This window comes from Nyctereutes procyonoides, unplaced genomic scaffold, assembly GCF_905146905.1.
Source record: "Nyctereutes procyonoides isolate TBG_1078 unplaced genomic scaffold, NYPRO_anot_genome, whole genome shotgun sequence".
In the NCBI taxonomy this organism is placed as follows: domain Eukaryota; kingdom Metazoa; phylum Chordata; class Mammalia; order Carnivora; family Canidae; genus Nyctereutes; species Nyctereutes procyonoides.
This window is the reverse complement of record NW_026575122.1, coordinates 27,816,987-27,841,951: the sequence shown is the minus strand read 5'-3', so window position 1 is coordinate 27,841,951 and position 24,965 is coordinate 27,816,987. Positions and strand designations below refer to the sequence as shown.

General features: G+C 35.6%; 1 protein-coding gene across 1 annotated transcript in view; it reads left to right on the top strand.

Moving 5' to 3' along the window:
• The window catches only part of CFAP54 (cilia and flagella associated protein 54), a 299,369-nt gene that overhangs the window by 77,736 nt on the left and 196,668 nt on the right, over positions 1 to 24,965 (top strand). The window contains 4 exon segments of the mRNA XM_055336223.1: positions 10,123 to 10,299; positions 13,587 to 13,679; positions 13,946 to 14,131; positions 21,996 to 22,132. Coding sequence (XP_055192198.1) covers positions 10,123 to 10,299; positions 13,587 to 13,679; positions 13,946 to 14,131; positions 21,996 to 22,132 — 593 coding nt within the window.

Below are 24,965 nucleotides of genomic sequence, written 5' to 3'. Positions count from 1 at the left end.
TTAATTGTTCCATGCTGAAGTCTTCATCATAAAGAGTGAACCCTTCCTGATTCTGATGCTCTCCCGTGATTGAGGTCATGTTTTGACCTTTTAAAATACTGACAAGATTTTAGCTAATTTCCATTTCAGGTTTTAAGACATTTCTTAGGAGACCATCCAGCTTGCCTTTCCATGCTTCTTTTAAATTTAGCTTTGTATTAATAAGACAAAATACATAGTGGTTAGGAAGATACAGTTTTGGAGTAGAGTTTTGGTTTTGCCACTGAATAGCTGTGTGACCAAGGTCAAGTTACTTATGCTTTCTTGTTTTAGTTTCTTCATATGTAAAACGGAGGTTCCTGGGAAGATACAAGGAAATGATGCATATAAAATGCTTAGCATTTGGCACAGAATAAGCAGTCAATAAATATAAGCCATTATTATTATTACTACTACTACTCTATTGTCCACTCTAAGCATTCTGGAACATTCTGTTTTATCATATCAGAACTACTTTTCATCTCCTTCTGAAATGTACATAATAGTGCTGAGAATCCAGAATGTACCTCGGGAGGTCTACTAGGCAAGTAGTAAATATGGCACTTTATCATTATAGTCATATAACAGTTTTTTATGGATAGTTGCTAATCATGACTTTGAAAATTGCATTATTTCTTTCCCTAAGTGTTTTGCTGCACTATGGATATTAAGCTCTTGGCAAATGTATTTAATGTCAATCTGTACTCGTAACACTGAGTAACTTCTAAAAAGAGGTGGATTTGTTTCTGTAATGGAAACTGGAGGCAGAGAGGTTTACATTCAGACAATAGTACTTTGGACTTCAGTATTAATGTTTTCTGGCAATAAAACAATATGTTTTGGTGGACACATTAGGCAACATGTTGGACATGTTATAGGTGACAGTGATATCCATATTGATAACACCTTTTCCTTTTTTTAAAGGTTTTATTTATTTGTTTATTTATTTACCAAACAGAACATTTTAAACATACTGTCTTAAAATGCATTATATATCATCTTCATCTGGCATAATTTCATGTCTTTCATTCAAAACACATTTATTGAACCTAAAGAGATAAAGTACTGTCCTTACCACCAAGACACTCATTGTTTAGAAAGTGGGGACAGCCACACGCACGGATCATTTTGTGGAATACCTGCTAAAATAAAGAATGGAAAATGAGGAGAATAAGTACTTCAGTGTGTGGGACTTCTCTTGGGAGGATTTAGAGATGATGCTTGAGTGAGTCTTGAAGCATAGAAAAGGATGTAAAACCCTCCAGGAGAGGAAGTTGCATTGAAAAAGCTCTAAGGCATGACAAGCATAGCTTCTCAGGGAATGAATGACTTTTTAATTTTTTTTTAATGATTTGGAGGTTAGGTTGGATAGGAGGTAGCTATGGGAGAACAAAAGAGTAGAGAGGGAGATAAGGCTAGAAAGCAAAATCGTGATCAGAATATACAGGAGGAATTTGCACTGTAACAAGTGTGGGAGGAGTCATCAAAGGGCTTGGGGGTTGAGGAGACTAGAGACTAGTGACTGAGAGAAAAGGTAGGAGGCTGATAAAATTATCTCAATCAGTGGTTCCCAGTCCCTACTGTACTTCAAAATTACCCTCGACATTCACTAATAATACAGGTGCTTTAGCCCCACCATGGAGATTTTTATTAAGTAGGTTCATAGTGGGGATGGATTATTTTAATATTTAAACAAGCTCCATCGATGATACTGATCAACAGCCAGGTTTGAGAAATATCTGTGTGATAGCCCATGGCAGAAAGCAGGAAGTTTAAAAAAAAAATCTCATTTGGGTTTATGGATATGCAGAAAGAAGCTGCTAGAGTCAAGTCAGAAAATGCTAGTGTCTGACTGGTTCACTGGAGCATGAACTGCTGAGGCAAATTTTTGGAATAAGTGAAGAAAGCCCAGGGCAGTTGGCTAGTCCGTGAGAGGGGGTCAGAGGCAGTCTGTTAATATCAGGGCCAGCAAACCCATGCTGCTGGTGCATTTTATAGGCTGCATGCATAATCCAGAGGAGGGAAACTTTCAAGGCGTAGGTCCCTTCCCTTGTGTTGTGTAATTTTTCCTTAGGCTGATTTCACCTGTTCCTATGCAGCCTAAAATATCTTGGTCTCCACAGTCTGTGTCGTAAATGAAAGCATATTAACATTTAATGTTCAAAATATTATAGCTTTCATATCCCTTCTGTTCAAGTAGGAATTTCTTAAATTTTCGACAGTTATCTGGGGAATCCACTTACCTTTTCTGCTAAGACTTCTTCCTCATTTCAATTCTGTCCTCTTATCAAGCTCCTACCTGTTGTTGCCTTTTAAGGGAACCCGCTCTATGGGCACATCTGTCCTCTCAGGGAGCCAGAGCTGGTCTGTCATCTATGGTAGAGGGTGGAAAGGTGAATGAGTCTTGGCCCAGCCCTGTGCTTGTGTCCTCTGGCCTAAACTGGCATGGCTGATGCCATGACTCATAGTGTTTTGTGACACAGTGCCTTCCACATCTTTCTTTCCATCCATTTTCTCCGTTTTTCCTCAGTTTGCTTGAATGAGTGAAAAAATGGAGATGGTAAAGGATAACAGATGCCATCCTCTGTTCCTTGACTGAGTCATTCATTCAATGATTCAAGTTATACTGAGTACTGTGTATCTGTAAATTAGGTTTTGAGTCTAAACAGCTAAGGTCTTTAGCATGTGGGCCTTAGAAATATGGTTTTATCATATAATACATCTCTTCTCACATGAAGGACTGATTGTCCTATGCACATGGATAAGATTTTTGAACTATAAATACCAAAAGAAAATTTCAAGGTCTCCTGTCACAGAACAAGCAGAATTTAAAAATTCGTTTATTATTATAGATAAATTTTAATCACAACTAATGATTTTAGACCTAATGCCAACCATTTCATATAAAAAATAAAAATGAGTTAATTCTGATCTCAGTTTAGGTCAATCTTTATTTTAGAAAAAAAAAAGTATGATACTACAGTTTTATAATCTACACTCCCACAGGGAACTGGTTTACTCACTCAGCTTTAAATATCACTTTGATGCAAATGACTCATGGATCCCATCTCCAGTCTTACCCTTTTTTTGAGCTTGCGTCCAGATCTCCAGATGGAAGCATTGAACTTAGCATGTCTTCTGCAGAGGAAACAGCACAGGTTTTTGTAAGAGAGTGAAATATATTTGAAATTTGGTAGACATTTGTCTTCTCGTTTTCAGGATTTCTTAAATTTATTAAATTGACTAGAACTTCCAGAATAAAAAGGAATAGTGGCATTGTGTCTCCTTCTGGATTTTATTGATAATTATTTTATTTATTTCTTTAGTTTTTTTAAAAATATTTTACTTACTTATTCATGACAGACACAGAGAGGCAGAGACACAGGCAGAAGGAGAAGCAGGCTCCCTGTGGGGAGCCTGATATGGCACTCAAGCTGAAGGCAAATGCTCAACCACTGAGCCACCCAGGTGCCCCTGATAATTCTTTTAGTGATTCACTATTAGCCATAATTTTCACTATTGGCTAAAATTAATATTTTTTCTCAGCTAAAGAAAGAGCTTTCCTAGCTTATTGAGGTTGGCCACTTCCTCCCCCCACTTTACTGAGGCATAATTGGCAAATAAATCTGTAATATATTTAGAATGTACAGCATGATATATATACATATATATGTGTATAAAATAGTCTCCTCTGATTCGTGGTTTAGCCTTCTGCAGTTTCAGTTACCCGCAGTCAACCACAGTCGGGAAGCAGATGATTATCCTTCTGAAGCATCATCAGAAGGTCAGTAGTAGCCTCATGCTACGTCACTGTGTCTACATCATTTACCTCACTTCATCTCATCATGTAGACTTTTTATTTTCTCACATTATTACAGGAGGAGGGTGAGTGCAATACAATAAGATATTTTGAGACAGAGGGAGAGAACACATTTATGTAACTTTTATTGCAATATATTGTTAAAATTGTTCTATTTTTAGTTATTGTTAAGCCCTTACTGTGTCTAATTTAGAAATTAATTTTATCATATGTATGTATAAAAAAACATAGTATATATAGGGTTTGATACTGTCCGTGGCATGAGGCATCTTGCAATGTATCCCTGTGGATAAGTGGGGATTACTGTACATTTTGAAATGATTACCACAGGCAGCTTAATTAACACATTTATCATATCATATATAGTTACCTTTAAAAATGTTTATTTAAATTCTCTTTAACTAACATATACTGTATTATTAGTTTTAGAAGTAGAATTTAGTGATTCATCAATTGCATGTAACACCCAGTGGTGGGATGCCTGGGTGGCTCAGTGGTTCAGTGTCTGCCTTCAGCTCAGGGCGTGATCCCGGGATCCTGGGATCAAGTCCCGCATCAAGATCCCTGCATGGGGCCTGCTTCTCCCTCTGCCTGTGTCTCTGCCTCTCTCTCTCTGTGTCTCATGAATAAATAAAGTCTTAAAAATAAACAACACTCAGTGCTCATCGCATCTGAGCTCATCGCATTAATGCCCTTCACCTAATTACCCCATCTCCCCACCACCACCCCTCCAACAGCCCTGTTTGTTCCCTATAGTTAAGAGTCTCTTTTGGTTTGTCTCCCCCTTTGATTTCATCTTACTTTATTTTTCCTTCCCTTCCCATATGTTCATCTGTTTTGTTTATTCCACATATGAGTACAATCATATGATATTTGCCTTTCTCTGACTGACTTATTTTGCTAAGCATAACACCTTCCAGTTCTACCCACATGGTTGCAAATGGCAAGATTTCATTCTTTTTGATGGCAGAGTAAGTTACCTTTTTTTTTTTTGAGTGAGAACACTTAAGATCTGTTTTCTTTGAAAATTTCAAGTACACTGTTACTAAGTGTAGTCACCATGCTGTACATTAGACCTTCTGAACTTTATAACTGGAAGTTTGTGTTCCTTGACCCAGATCTCCCCATTCCCCTCCCTGACTCCTTGCCCTTGGCAACCACCATTCTACTTTCTGTTTTTAGGTTACACACATACATAATACCATATAGTATATAGTATTTCTCTTCCTCCATCTGGCTCATTTCACTTAGCATTAATGCCCTCAAGGTCTACATATTGTCTCAAATGGCAGGGTTTCCTTTCCTTTTTTTTTTTTTCTTTTTTTTTTTTTTAGGGTTTCCTTTTCTAAGGCCGAATGATATTCTATTGTATATGTGTGACACATTTTCTTTATCTGTTCATCTATCAGTAGACCGATTGTTTTCATATCTTGGCTGTTGTGAATAATGCTGCAATGAACATAAGAGTGGAGATATCTCTCTGAGATAATGATTTCATTTCCTTTGGATAAATACCTAGAAGTGGGATTGCTGGATCAGATGATGCTTCTATTTTTAATTTTTTGAGCAGCCCCCATTCTGTTTATCATATTGGTTGTATCAGTTCACATCCTTACCAACATTTTAGAAGTATTGTATTTTCTCCACATCTTCACCAACATTTGTTATCATTTGTCTTCTTGATAATAGACATTCTAACAAGTATGAGGTGCTATCTCATGGTGATTTGATTTGCATTTCCCTGATGATTGGTGATGTTGAGCATCTTTTCATGGACCTGTTGGTCATTTGAATGTCCTTTATTTTTTAGAAAAATGTCTACTCAGGTTTTTTGTCCATTTTAAAATCATTTGATTGATTGATTACTATTGAGTTAAGAGTTACTTTTATTTTGCATAGCAAACCTTTATTGAATGTTTAGTTTACAAATGTTTTCTGCAATTCCATAGGTTGCCTTTTCATTTTGTTAACTGTTTCCAATGCAGTGAAGAAGCATTTTAGCTTATTTATTTTTATTTTTGTTGACTATATTTCTGCTGTAGGATCTGAAAAATTGTTGCCAAAACCAATATCAAAGAGCTTTTCCTTTATGTTTTTTTTCCCTAGGAGTTTTATGGTTTCGGGTCTTATATTTAAGTTTCTAATGCATTTTGAGTTGATTTTTGTGTATATTAAGACAGGGGTCTAATTTCATTCTTCTGGAAATGGATATCCACTTTTCCCAACACCATTTATAGAAGAGACTATCCTCATTGTATATTCTTGGCGACTTTGTCAAAAATTAGTTGACCATATTTCTGGGCTCTCTATTTTATTCTATTTCTTTCCTTCCCCCCCACCCCCACCTCCCTCCTTTCCATCCTTCCTTTGTCCCTGACTTTCTTTTAATACCATATTTTTTTTTATTACTAAAGCGGTATCTCCAGTGTTGCTCTTCTTGCTCAAGCCTGTTTTAACTATTAGAATCTTTTGTCATTCTATATGAATTTTAGGATTGCTTTTTCTATTTATGTGAAAAATGCTATTGGAATTTTGATAGATGTTGCATTAAATTTATAGATCATTTTGGGTTGTATGGGTATTTCAACAATATTAATTCTTCCTATCTATGACCATGGGGTGTTTTTCCTTAATTTTTTTGGATATTTGTTATTAGTGTATAGAAATACATATGATTTTTATATATTGATTTTGGATCCTGCAAATTTACTGAATTTGTTTTTGGTCCTAACAGTGTTTTGGTGGAGTCTACAGTTTTCTATATATACAGTTGTGTCATCTGTAAACAGAGACAATTTGCGTCTTTCTTTTTGATTTAGATACCTTTTAATGATTGCTTTGGCTAGGATATCTGGTACCATGTTGAAGAGGAGTGATAAGAGTGGGCACTCGTCTTGTTCGATCTTTGTGGGAATGCTTTCAACCTTTTACCATTGAGTATAATGTTAGCAGTAGGTATGTCGTATAAGACTTATTATTTTGAGATATGTTCCTTCTATATCCAGTTTGTGGAGAGTTTTTTTAAAATCATAAAAGGATGTTGAATTTTATCAACTTTCTTTTCCTGAATCTATTGAAATGATCATATTATTTTTATATATTTTGTGAATGTGGTATATCAGATTTATTAATTTATATTACATTTATGTTGAGCCATCCTTGCATCCAAGGAATAATCCTGCTTCATCATGGTGTATGATCCTTTTAATGTACTGTTGAATTTGGTTTGCTCTGAGGATTTTTGTATCTATATTCATCAGGTATGTAGAGCTGTAGTTTTCTTTTTGCATAGTGTCCTTGACTAGCTTTGGTATCAGGGTCCTGCTGGCCTCTTAAAATCAATTTGGAAGTCCCCCTTCTCTAATTTTTTGGAAGAGTTTGAGAATGATTGGCATTAATTCTTTAAATTTTTGTTAGAATTCACCAGTTAAATAATCTGATTCTGTTCTTTTCGTTTTTGGGTGGTTTTTGACTACTGACTCATCTTCTTACTTGTTATTGGGCTGCTCATATTTTCTATTTCTCCATGATTCAATTTGGTAAGCTGTATGTTTCTAGTTACCAGTTTCTTCTAAGGTTATCCGGTTTGTTGGTGTAAAATGTTCATAGTAGCCACTTATGATTCTTTGTACTTAGGTGATATCAGTTGTAATGTCTCCTCTTTCATTTCTGATCTAATTTATCTGAGTCTTTTCTCTTTCTCTTAGTCTAGCTAAAAGTTTGTCAGTTTTATCTTTCAAGAACCTGGCTCTTATTTTAGTCTATCTTTTCTATTATCTTTCTGGTCTCTACTTCATTTATTTCCCTTCTGATTTGTGTTATTTCCTTCCTTATACTAAATTTGGGCTTATTTTTTTTTTTTACTCTTTTTCAGGTTTCCTTGAAGTGTTTATTTCAGACCTATTTTTTAAAAAGAGATTTATTTATTTTTATTTGAGAGAGAGAGTGTGAGAGAGCAGGGGGAAGGACAGAGGGAGAGGGACACAGTGTCCTAAGCAGACTCCATGCTGAGCATGGAGCTTGCTGTGGGGCTCAATCTTACAACCTGAGCAGAAACCAAGAGTTGGACACTTAACTGACTGTGCCCCCCAGGCACCCCAGATCTTTCTTTTTTCTTAATATAAGCATTTGTTCTATAAGCATCCTTCTTAGAACTGCTTTTGCTGCATCCCATAGGGTTTAGTATGTTGTGTTTCCATTTTCATTTATCTTAAGATTTATTTCATTTCCTTATTGACCTCTTCTTTTTTAAAAAAATTAGCCGTGAATGTTAAAGAAGTTAAAATATTTTTTGGCCATTGAGCCTGTAATCATATTTTTTTCTCATTTGATTTATAGATAAATTAAATTGTAATAATAGACTTCCTGATATTAAATTATCCATATATTTCTGGGAGATAGAGAATATAATTACAGTATGTTATTTCTTTAATATATTGCTAGATTCCATGTATTAATATTTTATTAAGAATGTTTACATTTATATTCAAAGAAGATTGCTTTATGTTTTAAGTGCAGTCATTTTTCAAGTTTTCTTATCAAAGTTATAATTTTGTAAAATTATTTGAGCAGCCGTCTTTCTCTGTAGTTAGAAAATTTTTAAATGGCATAGGAATTATCAGTTCCTTAAGATTTGAAATTTGTAAAAAATGAGATCAGTTGAGGCTGACACGCTGTGGGGAGAACTTTTTGGATATCTTTCTCAGTATATTCTATGACTGTTCTTCATTCAAGTTTTCTACTTCTTGAATTAGCTTGCTGATTTTGTGTTTTCATCTGTAAATGATCAATGATGTTGTGCATCTTTTTTGTACTTATTAGCTATTTTTTCATCCCTAAATGATCAATGATGTTATGCATCTTTTTTATACTTATTGGCTATTTATGTATCTTCTTTGGAGAAATGTCTGCTCAAATCCTTTGTCCATTTTTAATGGGGTTATTTGTCTTTATTATTGACTTGTAACAGTTCTTTATAAATTTTGAATACAAGTCCCTTATCATATACATGATTTGCAGATATTTCCTCTCATTCTGTTGGTTGTCTGTTTACTTTCTTGATGATATCATTTGAAATGTTTAATTTTGATGAAGTTTATCTACTTTTGTGTGTGTGTTTGTGTGTGTGTGTGTGTGTGTTTCCTTCTGGTGTCATATCTAAGAAATCATTGCCTAACCCAAAGTTATGAAGATTTACTCATGTTTCCTTTTAAGAATTTTATAATTTTACCACTTACATTTGGGTCTGTAATTCATGTTGAGTTAATATTTGTATATAGTGTGATGTAGGGGTACAATTTTATTACTTTTGCATGTGGACATCTAATTGTCCTAGTACCATTTGTTGGAAAGGCAATTTCTTCTCTATTACCATTTAATTTTAATCTTTACATGGATTTTTGCTTTGGAGCTCAGTTAAAGAATCTTTTGCCTTTTAATTTAAAAGACAAGTTTAACCCATTTACATGCATTATTATTGATGACATATTTAGACTTTCTTTGGAAATATTCAGATATTCGGACTTTTATGTTTTTGTTTTATTTGTTATCCCTCCATATTGTTACTTTTTGAAATGGGGATTACTTTTCTTTCAGGTTTACAGAATAAGTGTTTTTATTTCTTCTTTCTGATAGCAGGAAACTGTTGATAATATTCATTTCATAAATCACATATGCCAGTAGTTTTATTATTATTTTTTAAAGATTTTATTTATTTATTCACGAGAGACACAGAGAGAGGCAGAGACACAGGCAGAAGGAGAAGCAGGCTCCATGCAAGGAGTCTGACATGGGACTCGATCCCAGGACTCTAGGATCACGCCCTGGACTGAAGGCAGGCGCTAAACTGCTGAGCCACCCAGGGATCCCCCACCAGTAGTCTTATTACTTGAGAGTCACATTTCAAGTTGCATTAAGTAAGGGTAGGTGTACAGTTCATTGGTATAAATGTAGATGATTGTGCTATGAGTTTTCTAAGGACAATGAAATATGATAAGTATTCAGAGGGTCTGATATGAAAATGAAATGTCTGATATTAATATAATGATGATAAACATATTAGACATATGACTCCATTGCTTTATTTAATTTATGGCTAATTTTTACTTAGTCTTATTTAGTAGCTACTTTTTACTTCTGTAAAATCATTCAGTGCTTGAAATATGTATAACACAGGCTCAAAAAGCTACATATAGCAAGATAATGTTGCTTAACATTACCAGAATTCTACAAATATACAGTTCAAATCTTGAAATGTATTTTTCTATGTTCACACTTTATTGTAGGAAGCATATTCTTTAATTGAGAAGACTGAAGCAGAACAAAATACCCTATATTCATATCAAAAATATGTGGAAAGTTCAAAAAGAAAGAAAAGCAGTATCCCTCCCCCACCTATCCTGCTATCCCGAACTCATTGTTCTGTGACATTGAAACCTGCTCCATTTATTTCAGATGTTAAGGTATGTTGCCCTAATTATGATCTTTATTTCAGGTAAAGCAACACAAGTACTTTTATGACTATCATGATTGATACTTTCCTTGCTCTTAGGACTTGAATAGTCTTATTTATAAGCACCAAACACTAGGATTAGTATTGTATTATCTTAACTATACTTAGCTTCTTCAAGACCTTTCCTTTTTGTGCTGTTTTCCTTGATGTTCTATTTAGCCTCGCTATACCCAAATATATGGTAAGAATAAACAGTGGAGAAGCATTTCTCTCTTACGTATCTGCGTCACCATGGGGTAGCCCTATGCTGACATCCTAGTGTGTTGAAGATAAAGTGCTCAGCTGAACTGGAAACAGGCATTTGAAGAGGATAGAAGTTACTCTCAGAGCCAATGATGGAGATGAGGAAATTTGGGGATAGCAGATTTGGGGGTTCTTCCTAGAGTTCTCTGAGTAAATGAGGATTCTCTTAATGCAAACAAATGACAATTCCAGCCATATTGTAAGTCATAAATCTTTATGTATTATTGAAGAATGAACTCTTGCTCTCATCCCCAGTGCCTTGGAACTTGGCCTAAATGTGACTCTAACTTGAAATTTAGTGTCCTCACAAGTGTTCCATTTGATTTATGTTTTAAATGTTAAATTTCCTCTGGATGATCAACAACATGCTCTTTGATGTAATATAAAAAAGTTTTATGTTTGTCTTTAGGATATTCTGCTTGAACTTATATCAACTTGGTATTGTGGAAAGGGCGCAGGCTTTAAAGTCGGACACCACTTATTAGCAGTATGACTTAGGAAATCTAAATATACTTTGGGAGGTGGTAGTGGTGTTTTTATTTGCAAAATACATTTGCTGTGAAAATTAAATGAAATAATATATGACAGTCCTGTCATATTAGTTGACATCCCTCCATATCTTATATAAAACATGTGTAGTAAAGTTTGCTTAAAACAATTAATGATGGTATAGAATGTGATTATATTATTTCATGATTTTTTTCATAAATTTTGTCCATTGAGCATTATTGAGTATCTCTTATCTGTCCAGCTCTGTGTGAGATAATTGAGATATAAAAATAATCACAAAGTTTGATTCCATTCTTTGAGGAGCTGCAGACTAAATGAGATATGGACATTAGTGAGAAGCAATACCACCTTTATAATGTTTTATAATTGGGGAAATAGAAGTAATATTCATCTTACACCTAACAGTGTTGTCATCAATGCATTATTGCAATTGCTAGCATTTTTAAAGTTCAACTTTAGATTTTTTTTTTGGATCTGTTTAAGAATGAGTATTTGCTGATTTTGGAAATTCAGTATGTAACTAAGACTGGATGCCTTACCAAGAGTTTTTCTTTGTTTTTATTCAAATGTTCTGGTTTATTTAACCAAAGTATATATATATTTTTTGTATTTCAAATTAGTGAATAGATTATATTACTTCATAATGCTTAGAAATAGGAAGATACAAGTATTTCATATCGGACCTGTAGTTGTAGGACCTGCCACTTAGCACATTATGTGAAGTTTTATATATATTATACATTAGTAGAGTTGTGTGCTCCACGAATTTATTACATACTCACCAACACTAGATGGTGCTGTGGGCTTAAATAAGATTTCTGGTTAGAGGGTTCAGCCATCTTTTGTTTTATCAAAATCTCTTATTAAAGCATTTGTTTTATTAAAATCTATTTTAATAGTTGAAAATGCTGATGTTATTAATAAACTTTTACTTCTAAAGTTAGTGCTGATTTGTTCATGGTGTCTTTACTCTTGCATGGATTCTAATTACACATTGCTCCTTAGAGTTACACAAACTAAGATGTCTTCATTTGTGGAGCAAAATAGGAATATATATCCTGCTTCTAAAAATGCTTTTAGAGAGAATTTTACCCTTCAAATTCTGATTTATATAGAGAGCTTAACTTAGAGAAAATAATAATTTAAGTCATATAACACAATCTTTCTGCCTCCAGCCCCCTCCCCCTTTTTGTAAAATGGTGCTCTTTTTGCATGAAAAGTTAATTTTTAAATTTCTTCTGAAATTCATTTGATTTTTTTCCCCCCTCTTGGCTTCCAGCTTCCAAGTTCTTTCAATGCTGTGTCTCTGTCCTTGGAGTTCTACCTTTGTCAAGCGTCCCTTAATTACCTGAGCAGTTTTCTGTATAGACATAAAAGTTTGGACACCTGTATCAGAAACTCTAATTCATTGAGGCCAGGCAGACTTGGGTATATGTAATTTATAAAAATGGTTGGTTCTGTGAAAACAGTATTTCTCTGCACAGTCAGGGTTAAGAACTAGTTGTGCAGACAAGACACCATTAGGATTTTTCTGTTGACCTAGAGGAAGAAATAGCTAAGCTAAGCTACAGAGATAGTTGCTTTTTTTTTTTTTTTTTAGATAGTTGCTTCTTAGAGACAATTACATTTTCCCTTCGTCCCAGTTTTCCTTATCATTTAGGTGTTGAGATGTTGGGAAGAGGAGCCTCTGGGGAAAAGGGAATGACACATGATGACAACCCATCTAATCCCAACCTCAGGACAATATGGCTCTTTCATAATGCTATTCTGTTAGGTATCAACTTACTCCCTTTTCCCTCCTTTCACTGAGGCTCTCCATTATTTTGACATCTTGGGCAGAAGAATCAGTTCTAATCATTTAATTAAGTTTAAGTTTGATTGTGTTTTGTAGAATTAGCATTTTGTTTTTGGTGTCTTTCTGTATTTAAGAATTATCAAATATCATGCTATTATCTGATCTTGGGCAAGTTATTGAGCATTTCTGTTTCTCCATTTCCTGTAAAGCAAAGTGACCACTGTAATCCCATTTCAGAGGGATGTTGCAAATATTAGAAAGTTTATGTAAATTTCCTACTATTATTTTGTACATAGAAACTGCTCATTTAATGGTAGTTAAAATAATCAATAATGAATACTAGTTTTTGTAGTCCCAGATAAAATGAGCCCTATATTGGTCTTTATTTTTTCGAGATTAAGCCTAAGTATATTTGTAAACTTAGGTTCCATGTTTTAAAACTCAGATAGTTATATTTTTATTTGGAAAAGTATTCCTCTTGCCACATCTTTTTTGTTTTTTTAAGATTTATTTAAAATCCAGTTACTCAGTATACAGTGTAATATTAGTTTCAGGTGTATAATTTATTGTTTCAACACTTCCATACAATAGCTGGTGCTCATCACAACTAAGTGTCACATCTTGATAAAAGCAATTGAATGCTTTGTTAGACAGACTATGGATGATGGGTTCATCTCTCTCCTTGGCAGGTTTCCTGGTACTGCATTTTGGGTTGCAAAGCAGAAGGGAGCAATGGAAAAGTAAGGCTAAACAATAATCATCTCCCAAACTCAGGAGAAGCGGTATGTCAAATTAAAAAAAACCTCTAAAGGTCAGGAAATCTTGTCAAAAGTCTTATTAATGACAACTGAATTTTTTTTTTATCCCCTTCTACTATCATTATTTCAGTGAATTTCTCTAATTTCAATTTAATTCCTAACTCAAATCCAACAGTAAATACAAAGGTTTTATTTATTTATTTTATATAGAAGGGTTATTTAATTATATTTTTAAAGTCATATTACTTCAGCTTCCCATATATAAACTTGAAATATGTTTTTGTTAACAGATACCGGCTGATGGTAAAAGCATTTTTGAAGTGAAAGGTTTAGAAACTAATGAAAAATATGTCTTTGCAATTGCTGCTTATTCTTCTAATGGGAAGCTTATTGGTGATGCTGTTGGGGAGACAACTAAACCAATTCTGGTTTATCCACCTCTTTCTGCTGTCACTGCTCGGATGTTCTTGACGCAGGTAGAAGAAATTTCTGCTAATTTTTTCCTCTATGTTTTTTTTCTCTTAAGCTGTTACTAAGTAATTTCTAATGGGAAAAAAATCACAGTGGATATTCTAAAGCTCTTGTAATACATATTTCCATTACTGCAGTTTAGTCTCATAAAAATAGGAATCATTCCTTCTCTTTTAGTGAGATTGATTTTTACAGTAGCATTTTTTTCTTGGATTACAAATGTATCCAGGAAAAAAATGCTATTGTAAAATTTAATTTTAAATTTAATTTAATTTTAAATTTAATTTTAGAAATTTAGAAAATACTGAAATGTACAAAGAAGAAAATAAATGTTATCTATTATCCTATCATCCAGAGTAGCACTTCTTAACTTGGGACAGTTTTGGTCCCCAGGGGACATTTGTCAATGTCTGGAGACATTTTTAGTTGTCATAACCTAGAAGGGTGCTTCTGGCATCTAGTGGATAGACCCCAGAATGTTGAAAAGCACTCTCCAATGCAAAGGACAGTTCTCCCTAACAAAGAATGACAAAGTCCGCCCCAAATGTCAGTAGTGCCAAGATGGAGAAACCCTGATCCAGAGCTGTCTTTCCATTTGTTGCGTGTGTGTGCGTGTGTGTGTGTGTGTGTATACAATTTTATATACATGCACATTTTTATATATACACGTGTTTGAATTTATGTGTAATATATAATCTAATCACAGCATATAATTTTATATCCTGATATTTTCATTTAATATATAATTGACATTTTTTTCATTCCATTAAGTATTCCTCCACAGCATAATTTTTAACACCTGCATATTATAAAGGTATTGTCTCTTTTAACGATACTGCATCTTACAGATAGATCATAGTTTACTTAGTAATCTTTACTGATGGGCATTTTGATATTTTTCAAAAGTCTTTTGCTATTATAAACAAAGCTGTGATGCACGTCTTGGTATATGAATCTCTATCTGCATCCATGATTACTTTTTTGGGTTAGATTTACAGAAGTGAAATTTCCAGACACACAGGCCTGAGTTCAAGTTCCAGTTCCTCACGTTAGCTACATGATTTTAAGCAAGCAACTTTAATGTATGAAGTGGGAATAATAATAGTGGTTACCTCCCAGAGGTATTACGAGTATTAAATGGAATTATGTTTAACCAGTGCACTTGTCACACAGTAGGCACTTATTAAATATTATTTTTAGTTATGAATATACTCATGAATTAACATTTTTGCTGAAATGATTGCCTGCCTTATAAAACAGATCACCAGTGAATAGGACACAAGGAAGAATGACTCATTGACCTAAGTCTCTAGAATCTAATTTTAAGCCTATCGTTGGCTCTAGAAATGATGACTATTTTAAATTTTATCACGTTTCTATTGTGCTATTATTTTTCTCTTAATAGTTGATTAGTATAATAAGCTAAGATCTTAATGGTATTTTATATTCTCATATTTTTCAAAGAAAATTAAATTGAGAGAATTGCTAGGATTTGTCTAGCATTGGTTTAGCATGTCATATTGGCTCATGGTTTTCTGATGTTTTTATTTCTTTGGAATCTAATATATTTCCTAATTTGCAGTGATGGAGTTATTTCAAAGTGAGGAACCGAATATTTTATCAAGGCCTAATTTTTCTCCAGGGAGATTTGACTTTTGGGTTTCATTTGGCAGAACTTTCATTGAAAAGTTAATAAAACCAAGTCCAAGCTATTCTACTGGAATAATGAGAAGTGTCATAAAGTAATGACCAATGTTTCATTATTGACACTATATTTGCAGTACTGTGTTCATTTATGATAGTATATGAGCATTCTCTCTCATAATGTTAAGTGACTGAAGCAAAATTTTCTTACTTAGTAAGCTTAGTAAAACTTAATTTACAGCTCAAGTTTAAGGCTTTAAGTTCTAGCAAAAAAATGTATCTTTCCTTTGGAATTGCAATCTATTTTTCATGAGACTGGTTAGTTTTTAGTTTCAGGATAATTTCTTAGTAAGTTCTTAAAAAATATTATAGGGGTGCCTGGTGGCTCAGTTGTTTGAGCGTCCAGGTCTTGGTTTTGGCTCAGATCATAATCTTATGGTCCTGGGATTGAGCCTCTCTCATCAGGCTCCATGATCAGTCAGGAGTCTGCCCCTCTCATTCTTGCCCTTGCCTTGCTCCTTTCTCTCTCTCACAAATAAATAAATCTTTAAAAAAATCATATATATTTTATAGTAAGATATAGAGACATTTCACCAAATGCCTATGCTTAACTTGGCTTGGAATTTTAGGTTTACTTTCAACTCAACGTTATTCTGTAGATATTAAAATCAGTGGAGTCTTAACTAGGTTTCCCCTTAATGTAGAAAACTATTAATTTATCTGGAAAATTGAGGAACCCTGATGAATCATATATTTTCTACAGATACTTTCTAATTTCCTCCTTTTTATAGCTTCATTTGTTTTTATTTTTCCCCTTTATGTCATGAATATCTAGGTAATATAAAACATAGAAAATTAGAAACCTATGAGCAGGATTTTAGGATTTTAGGCAAATTACTTGGTCTCAATTTCCCTATCTCTAAAATAGATATTAAATCCAATGTCGTGTACTGGGTTATTGAACTACTCGATCAAATAATGAGTGGGCATAATGGCTTGTTGAGAAAAAGAAATGGGGAATATCATTTATTTAAAAACTACTATGTGCCAGGTATTTAAAAATTCATCATTATGTTTATTATAATAACTAGTGAGGTAGTGGTATTACTTTCATTTTATAGTTGAGGAAAGTGAGATAAATATAATCCTTCCCCTGTCATTTTATTTGAGAAAGGGTGTCTCAGGGAGGTCATATAATTAAGTAACCCAAGGTTATTTGAGTAGCGGATGGTAGGCCTGACACCAGCACTTACCTTTCTACTGCTCCGTTCAGGTTCAAGGAAGTCATGTATTCAACCTCCAACAAGTTCTTCTAGAGTCCATGTTTCTGCTCTCTCTTCTCTGCCTAGGTTGTTGCTCAGTGGGTCTTGATGATCAGTTAGGCAGTAGAGTTGTCTGTCAGTAATAGTGGTGGCAGGAGAATGAAATTCATACTTTTTTTTTCACTTTATATATAAATTAATTGAAACTCTGATAGAGTTGCCTTTTCTCTATGACCAAATTAAAAACAATAAGTCTACCAGGCAAAAGATAGTTATCCAGTTTTTAAAGCTTTTTAAAGAAGTCTCAACTCTTCTTTTTCCTCTCATCCTCCAACTGAATATTGCTATTCTCTCTACTCATCTGTTTATTGATGAATTATTTATTGTCTGTTTTGTCCTAGGTTCTGTGCTAGATGTCATTTCTTCTTTCTTTGAACTGTCTTTTTTTATCAATCTCATTACCACAACGATAACCTATATTTAGGTAACTTGGATTTACTGTTTCCTTTAGGGCTCCGATTGCAAGTTGAGGGAATCAGCCTGACTTGGGAGAATGCAGCCAGGCCCTGGGAAGACTGTGGTCCCCCCTTGCTGCTGTAGGTCTCCTACCTTTGGTTCTCTGTGTACATCTGCTTCTCTTCTTCTTTTTCTCCTCCTAAAGACTGACTTTATTTACTTTTCTATCTCTAATGGAAAAATGGCAGCCCCTGCATTTTTATCTCTCTCAATTGCAGCTATAACAGAGACTGCCTGGCTAGCTCCTAACCTGGATTCTAGATTTCTAGGAAAGAGATTCTGAGTAGCCCACCAAATAAAATGAGTCTGACTTCTTTTTTGATGTTTGACTACTGACTTGTTTTTAAATCTCACCCCTCTTTTTACCTTTGGTTCCATACATAGGCAGGCTGATAGGAGGTCTGTGAGCTCACCTTTGAAATTTAAATCTCCCAGGTGTCAGTAGCTTTTCTTATTCCTATCTCTTCCTTTAGCCACTAATTAAGGCCCAACCCATTTCTTCCCAGGCCTGCTAGCACCTGCCCAACACTCCCTGGGAGCTCCTTGTGTGAATAATAAACTTTCTCTGAAATTCTCATGGTGCATGTAGTGCCTTTAGCCTTGACAGCAGAACCACATTTTGTGTGGGGATCCATCTTGCTTTGCAGAGGGGGCTATAAAACATTCAGCTTGGGTCAGGCACTTACCCTGGGGCAGTCAATTGTGCTATAGTAGAATTGCTGAGTTTCCTCTTCTGTGGGTAGAGGGAAATTACCGCAAAAAGAAGGTTTTAAAATTTATTTAACATGTTATTATTGTGCGCTTACTCTGTGCTATGCACTGCTCCAGGCTAGTGATTCTAAACCTTGAACGTGCGCCTTCAGTGCTGGTTAAACAGATTGTTGTGCCCTGCCACCAGAGTTTTTGATTTACTAGGTCTGGGGTAGGGCCCAGAATTTTACATTTCCAATAAGTTCCTAGGTGATATTGATGCTGATTGATGGTCCAGTATCATACTTTGAGAACCACTGTTCTAAGCAAAGTGAACAAAATATCATAAGAGTTAGGTAATAAACAACAAACAAAGTAAATAACTAAATTACCTAGCATGTTACAAGATAAATTCTATGGGAGGAAAAAGTAGAGTATGGCCAAAGGAATTAGAAGTGTGAAGTAAGCAAATGGAAGGTAGATCAGAGTATTAAATTGGATGATCAAGGAAGGCTCATCTAGAAGGTGAGATCTGAGCAGAGACTTAAAGGAGGTGCAGGAGGGGGTCTCTGAAGTAAGAACATTCTGCATAAGAAGCTAGGGCAAAAGCTCTATGGTTTTCAGAAGCGTACCTGGTTATGTTTGATAAACAGCAAGGAGGCCAGTGTGGCTGGAGCGGAGGGACCCATGGGGAGTAAAATAATTGGTTAGAGAGGGAAAGGTAAGTAGGTGGATAGGGAGCAGATCATGACAAGACCTCTAGGTCATTGGAAGAATTTTGGCTTTTAGTTTGAGTGAAATGGGCAACTGTTGGGGAGGTTTTGTTTTTGTTTTTGAGAAGTGGTATGATGTAATGTGACTTCGATTTTCAGAGGCTTACCCTGGCTGCTATGTTAGGAATAGACCATAATAGAGATGGGACGGAAGCAGAGGGACATATCTACTTCTGTAATCCAATGAGAGATGGTGGTGCTTGGCCAGTGTGATAGTTGGTGTGGTGAGAAGTGGTCAGATTTTGGATATGTTTTGAAAAGGAGTTAAGAGTTCCTAGTGGAAATAATAAAATCAGAAAACTAAAAGATGACTCTAAGATATTTAGTTGACTAACTGGAAGGATAGGCTTGATATCAGCTGAGTTGGGGAATGCTGTGGGTAGTGTAGATTTGGGGCCAAGGGAGATCAAATTCATTTTGAGACATGTTGAGGTAAGATGTTTATTAGATATTCAGAGAGAACAATTGAGTAGTCAGTGAGATACATGAATCTAGAGTGTGGAAGAGAGGTCTAGAGAGGAGGAGTCGCTAGTAGTCATGTGACCATTAAAGACATGGTGCTGGGGATCCCTGGGTGGCGCAGCGGTTTAGCACCTGCCTTTGGCCCAGGGCGCGATCCTGGAGACCCGGGATCGAATCCCACATCGGGCTCCCGGTGCATGGAGCCTGCTTCTCCCTCTGCCTGTGTCTCTGCCTCTCTCTCTCTCTCTGTGACTATCATAAAGAAATAAAAATTAAAAAAAAATGTAAGACATGGTGCTGGATGATTTCACTGAGGAAATAAGTACAGATAGAAGAGAGGAAAGGTCCAGAGACTGAGCCCTGGGACATACAATATAAAGTGATTGAGGACAAGAGTAGGAGCTTGCAAAGGCAACTGATAAGGAATGTGAGGGAAAATAAAAGTCAAGTGTGGAGCTCTGGAAGCCACGAGAAGGTCATGTATCAAGGAAGAAGTCTCTACTGTACTTAATTATTTCTTTAGTCTTCTAGTTCTTCTTTCTCATTTTAGCCTCACCCCCTCTAAAGTCTGTTCAACTCACTACTACCAGGTCACCATCTTGTATCATAGCATTGCTCTGTTAACCTACAAAAACTCATGAATTTACAAACCTTAGTTTTATCATGTCATCTTTCCTTATTTTACAATGTTCACTAATTGAAAATGCCATTATTTTTAGAAGGACATATTTTAAGAAGAAAGAACATTCAATTATAATTTTACCCAACTCACATATCATTTGTTATTAATTTCCATGATACATATTAAATTATATGATGTTTTAGTGATCAGTAGGCTACCTCCTTCATTTGACCAATGCAGCCAGAGAAGTGACCTCATCTACCACTCTAAGTCTTGGCTCTACCTTTTTTACTGAATATCAGGCTCTGTACAAGTTATTTAACTTCTTTAAAAAAAAATTTTTTTTAAAGATTTTATTTATTTACTCATAAGAGGCACAGAGAGAGAGAGAGGCAGAGACACAGGCAGAGGGAGAAGCAGGGTCCCTGGGACTTGATCCCTGGAGCGAGGATCACTCGCCGAGCCAAAGGCAGACGCTCAACCGCTGAGCCACCCAGGCACGTCCCAAATTATTTAACTTCTTAATACCTCAGTTTCCTTATCTGAAAAATAGGAATGGTAATGGAGCTTACCTCATAAAGCTGTAATGGGGAGTCACTACAGTAATGCATGTAAAGTGCCTGGACATCTTTAAATACTTCCACCTGATTTTCAAGGCCTTCTCAGATCGTTCCTGTTTCACCTGTCCATCATATTTCCTGCTTTTCTTCAAATTCTGACCTGTCTTTCCAGTCTCTCCTAAATGCACTATGGTGATTTTCATTATTGGACCCTTTTCAGGATCTGTCTGAACTATGCCCATCTGAACCTTATTCCTCCCTGAGGGTTCAACTCAAGCCGACTCCTTTTCGAAGCCTTCATTTCTCCTTTTCTCAACCTCCACAATTATTATGTTATTCTTTATGGTTTTTCTGGTGATTTCATGTGTTTTATGTCTGTAACTTGATTAGAATTTAATGGAGTATAAGGTCATTTTAAGCTTTGAAGAACCTATCCTTACAGTGCTTAGCACAGAGTAGAAACTTCATAAAACCTTACTGGTTGGTTGATTATGAGTGCGGAGTTGGCAGATTTAAAAAGTTCTGGCCCTGTAAGTTATTCCCTTGAGTGGAATATATTCTAGCAACATGTCATTTACATACTTAATTTAATGAATTTATTTGTACTTTATATCTTACCTGCTTCCATTAAGGATTTAAAGCAGCACATAACTCGTGATGAGATTTTATATTGTTGTACATATTTGAACAGAATGATTTTAAGAAATAGCTGTAAAGAAATGTGTTCTACCAAAGGAAATAGATAAGTTGAGGATTTTTCTTCTTGTAAGCTTCTGTTTTTACCAGTGCAATCAGTTATTTTGCCTAATGTTGAATGTGTTGAATTAAAAACATATCATGGCCTCTTGGAAGCATCTCGGTTTTATTTTTCACTCTTTTTAGCTGTGAACCCTTTGTTGCAAAAAGCTCTGAAAGTGTCAGTCTAAACCAGAAGAGAATGAAGTATATTTCATATTTTGGGTTTGGGAAATCTGATTGTTTCTCTTGGAACAGATTGTTCATTATAACAGTGTCTATAATAAATGGAGTGCACTGCCGAGATAGATGGAAATGAAATTAATTTGGCTCAGACGTGATCTTTGTTTTGCTTATGAGAATTTGAAACATCCTTACAGGGTTTCAAATTTCCATGCAATTTAGAAATAAAAGAGATTTCAAAATGTGCCTGCCTCCCTTGCCAGTGGCTATCAATACCTTACTGTGGCTCTGTAGAACAAAACAACAAATGTGAATAACTGTGTATGAAACTAATGTGTGAGCAGACTGTCTCAAAATTCCTGTTTAAAAGATACATTTCACAAATAAAAATATTGCATAAAATAATGTACTTTTTGTTGTAGGTTGCCTATCAGATTGGTAACTATGAGGTGTCTAAGAAAGTTTTCTCACCAGTTTGGGATTATTTTGTTGCTTCACTACATCATGATGAACAATCTGTTATTTGTTTAAGCAATATAATGACTATTACACAGAGAAGGTAATTAGAAATATTCTTTTAAAATATTAATGCTATTGAGAATATGGATGTTGGTTGTGAAGCCTATAATTAATATTCAATTTCATGTTAAGATAGTCAATGTAAAACTATTTCTAATAAGTGTTTTAATAAGCATATACATTCCAAGTTCTTGAGTTCCTGTTAGAAATTTCTTTGCCAGAGTCAGAAAAAGCATAGGAGGCATATAGATGCATTCTGAATTTAAAGTAATGAAGGCTATGGGACAAAGATACCAAATAATAACCAAGATAATGTTGGTTATTCTAGAAAGCACAAATATGCTTTGGGGACTTTTGTAACAAGCAAGTTGGGGTTAAATTTATGGTCGTATGGGTGGGCTGTTAGGATAAGAAGGTTTTTCCTTTGTTTGAAGAGGCTCCCAGGATTAGACCATCAGCAACTGCAAACGGGTTGGTAGGAGCCATGTAAAACCACAGGCCATCCTTTGCTTTATGGCCATTTTTCCTTAAAAAAAAAAAAATTTAAGAACAGCTTCAGAAATGAGCATTAGTGATTTCAGGCTGTCTCAACAAGTTCAAAACAACAATCTCTTTCACCTGCTTGTTAATGCCTGAAATGTCTTTAACAAGAAGATAAACCCTTTATTCCTCAAAGATAATGACCTTAAATGCACATGATGGTTAAGGCAAGACTTTGATACTGCTTATTCACATAAAGGTATAATTCCATTCAATTAAACAAATGTAGACTTAGCATTATCCATGTACAAAAATGCTAGGTGCTATGCAGGATGGATTTGAGAGGCACTTTAGAAAAGGAAGACACAGAGCTTGGAAGCTTTTATGTGACATGGGGACAAGAGTGTAGAAGTAGTGAAGTTGACTGGGATTGCTGTTGTTACCTGACTGGCAGGCAGGCCTATATTATGTCCTAGGGGAATGAGAGAGTTGGGATAAGTTTTTGGAAGAGATAATGGATTTGATAGGAAATATTTTGAGTTTAGTTTTCCAGCAGGATGCCTTTGTGGATATGAGGTGCCCAGTAGGTGGTTGAATATTTAGTACTGACACTTAGGAGAGAGGTGAAGGCTGGAGATAGATTGAGAAAATGTCCATGAGGTCATCATTGAAGTTTTGATGAGTGCTATCTCCCAAGGAAGAACTGTTTAGCAGAAAAGATAGAAACTGGAGTTGAACGCTGGACCTTGCTTATACTTAAGAGGCTGAAGCAAGGAGATGGAACCAAGGAAGGGTACTGAAAATATTTTGTGCTGGTCTCAGCCTATCAATAACCAATGCTGTATCTGAACCAGCCCTTGTGGTTCTTCGTATGATTGCAAGACGCCCTTCAGCAATAACCATCTGGAAATTTTGAAAAAAATAAAAGTTTGTTACTTACAGGATCTGGAAATTACACAGCACACCTGGGGCCGCACAGCAAGGTCATAGGTAAAGAGAGAGAGACATCAGGGGCTTGGGGTTCTGCTTTTATTGAGGTCAAGGGTGCCTAGGATTTCATAGGCTCACTCTTTGTTGTTGAATTAAAAAAGTAAGAGTATATTTAAAGCAAGGGAACAGAAAAAAACAAATGGCCCCAGTTGTTATGTATTGAAATCAACCAAGATTTCTAAAACAAAGGAGCCTCAGTGGGAGAGGTTGGCCTGGCTCTTTATCTAGTTGTATGACTGGCAATGTCTTTATTAGAGAAAGCCATCTTTGAAGTGGATGCCTCTTTGAAGTAGATGCTTTGGCAATCAAAACTTAAGTCAGACCCTTCCATTACAATAAAAAAAAAAAAAAGAAGAAGACTCAACCGTCATAACTTAATCTATAAAAAGGAATAGTCCAGCAGGTGAAAGTCTGGAAAAGTACATTGCCAAGGGAAGTGAGAGTATGAGAGTATCACCCAGGAGGGACTGGTCCGCAGTGTTAAATGCTAGTGCAAGGTCAGGCAGGGGTTTGCTCAATAAGAAATGCTACAGAAAGGTTGGGTAGGATAAAAACTGAGATGAAGGCTTTTAAAATTGGCAATTAGGAGGCCATTGATGAGTTCAAGAGGGCTATTTTTTTGTGGTGCAATGGGCCAGAAACCTTCTGGAGTTGGGTAATAAGTGATTGAAAATGGAGAACTGGAATAAGCTAAGATCACTCGTGCGAAGTTTGGTGGTAGAGAGGAGGATGGCAGACCCCTGGGGGGTGGGGGGCAGGCTCAAGGAAAGCATGTTTGAGGGTGGAGAGGAAGGAGACAGTGGAGAGGGAGAAACTGAGGATACAAGCAAATTGCTGTGATAAGGACATCATGGTGGTAGAGCCAGGAGGATAGAGGAGCATGTAGGATGGAGAGCAGAAGGTTTAGAGCATTCGCTGTTGGGATTGTGAACAAAGAGACATGAGGAATAATGGAAGTGTTGCTGAAAAGGACTAATGACGAAGGTGATATCACATAACGTGAATTTGTCATAGAGCCCAATTCCTTGTGACTAAGGCCTCATTGACTCATCTTTATTAACCCAAGGCCTAGAATAGTGTTTTCTATGTGGTAGGTATTTGGCAAACACTAGTTTGAATGGAAAAAAAAAATCAAATGAAGGTAATAAGTGAATAAGTGACTGACTATTGTAGCAGGGCTAAAAAAGCAGCCAGTGACATCTATGCAAGGGCAGGCAGGCTGATTTATGGCTTCAAATAGGGGTGCAGGATCTGTAGCATTAGAGAGGTCACTATTGAAATGACTGGCCAGCGTGTGAATCTTTAGGGAAGGAAATGGAGCCACGAAGAGGCAACAGCTTGGATGCATTGCCTACCTATGTGCAGGTACTGATGATCATCATGTGGGTGAAGAGAGAGTCAGT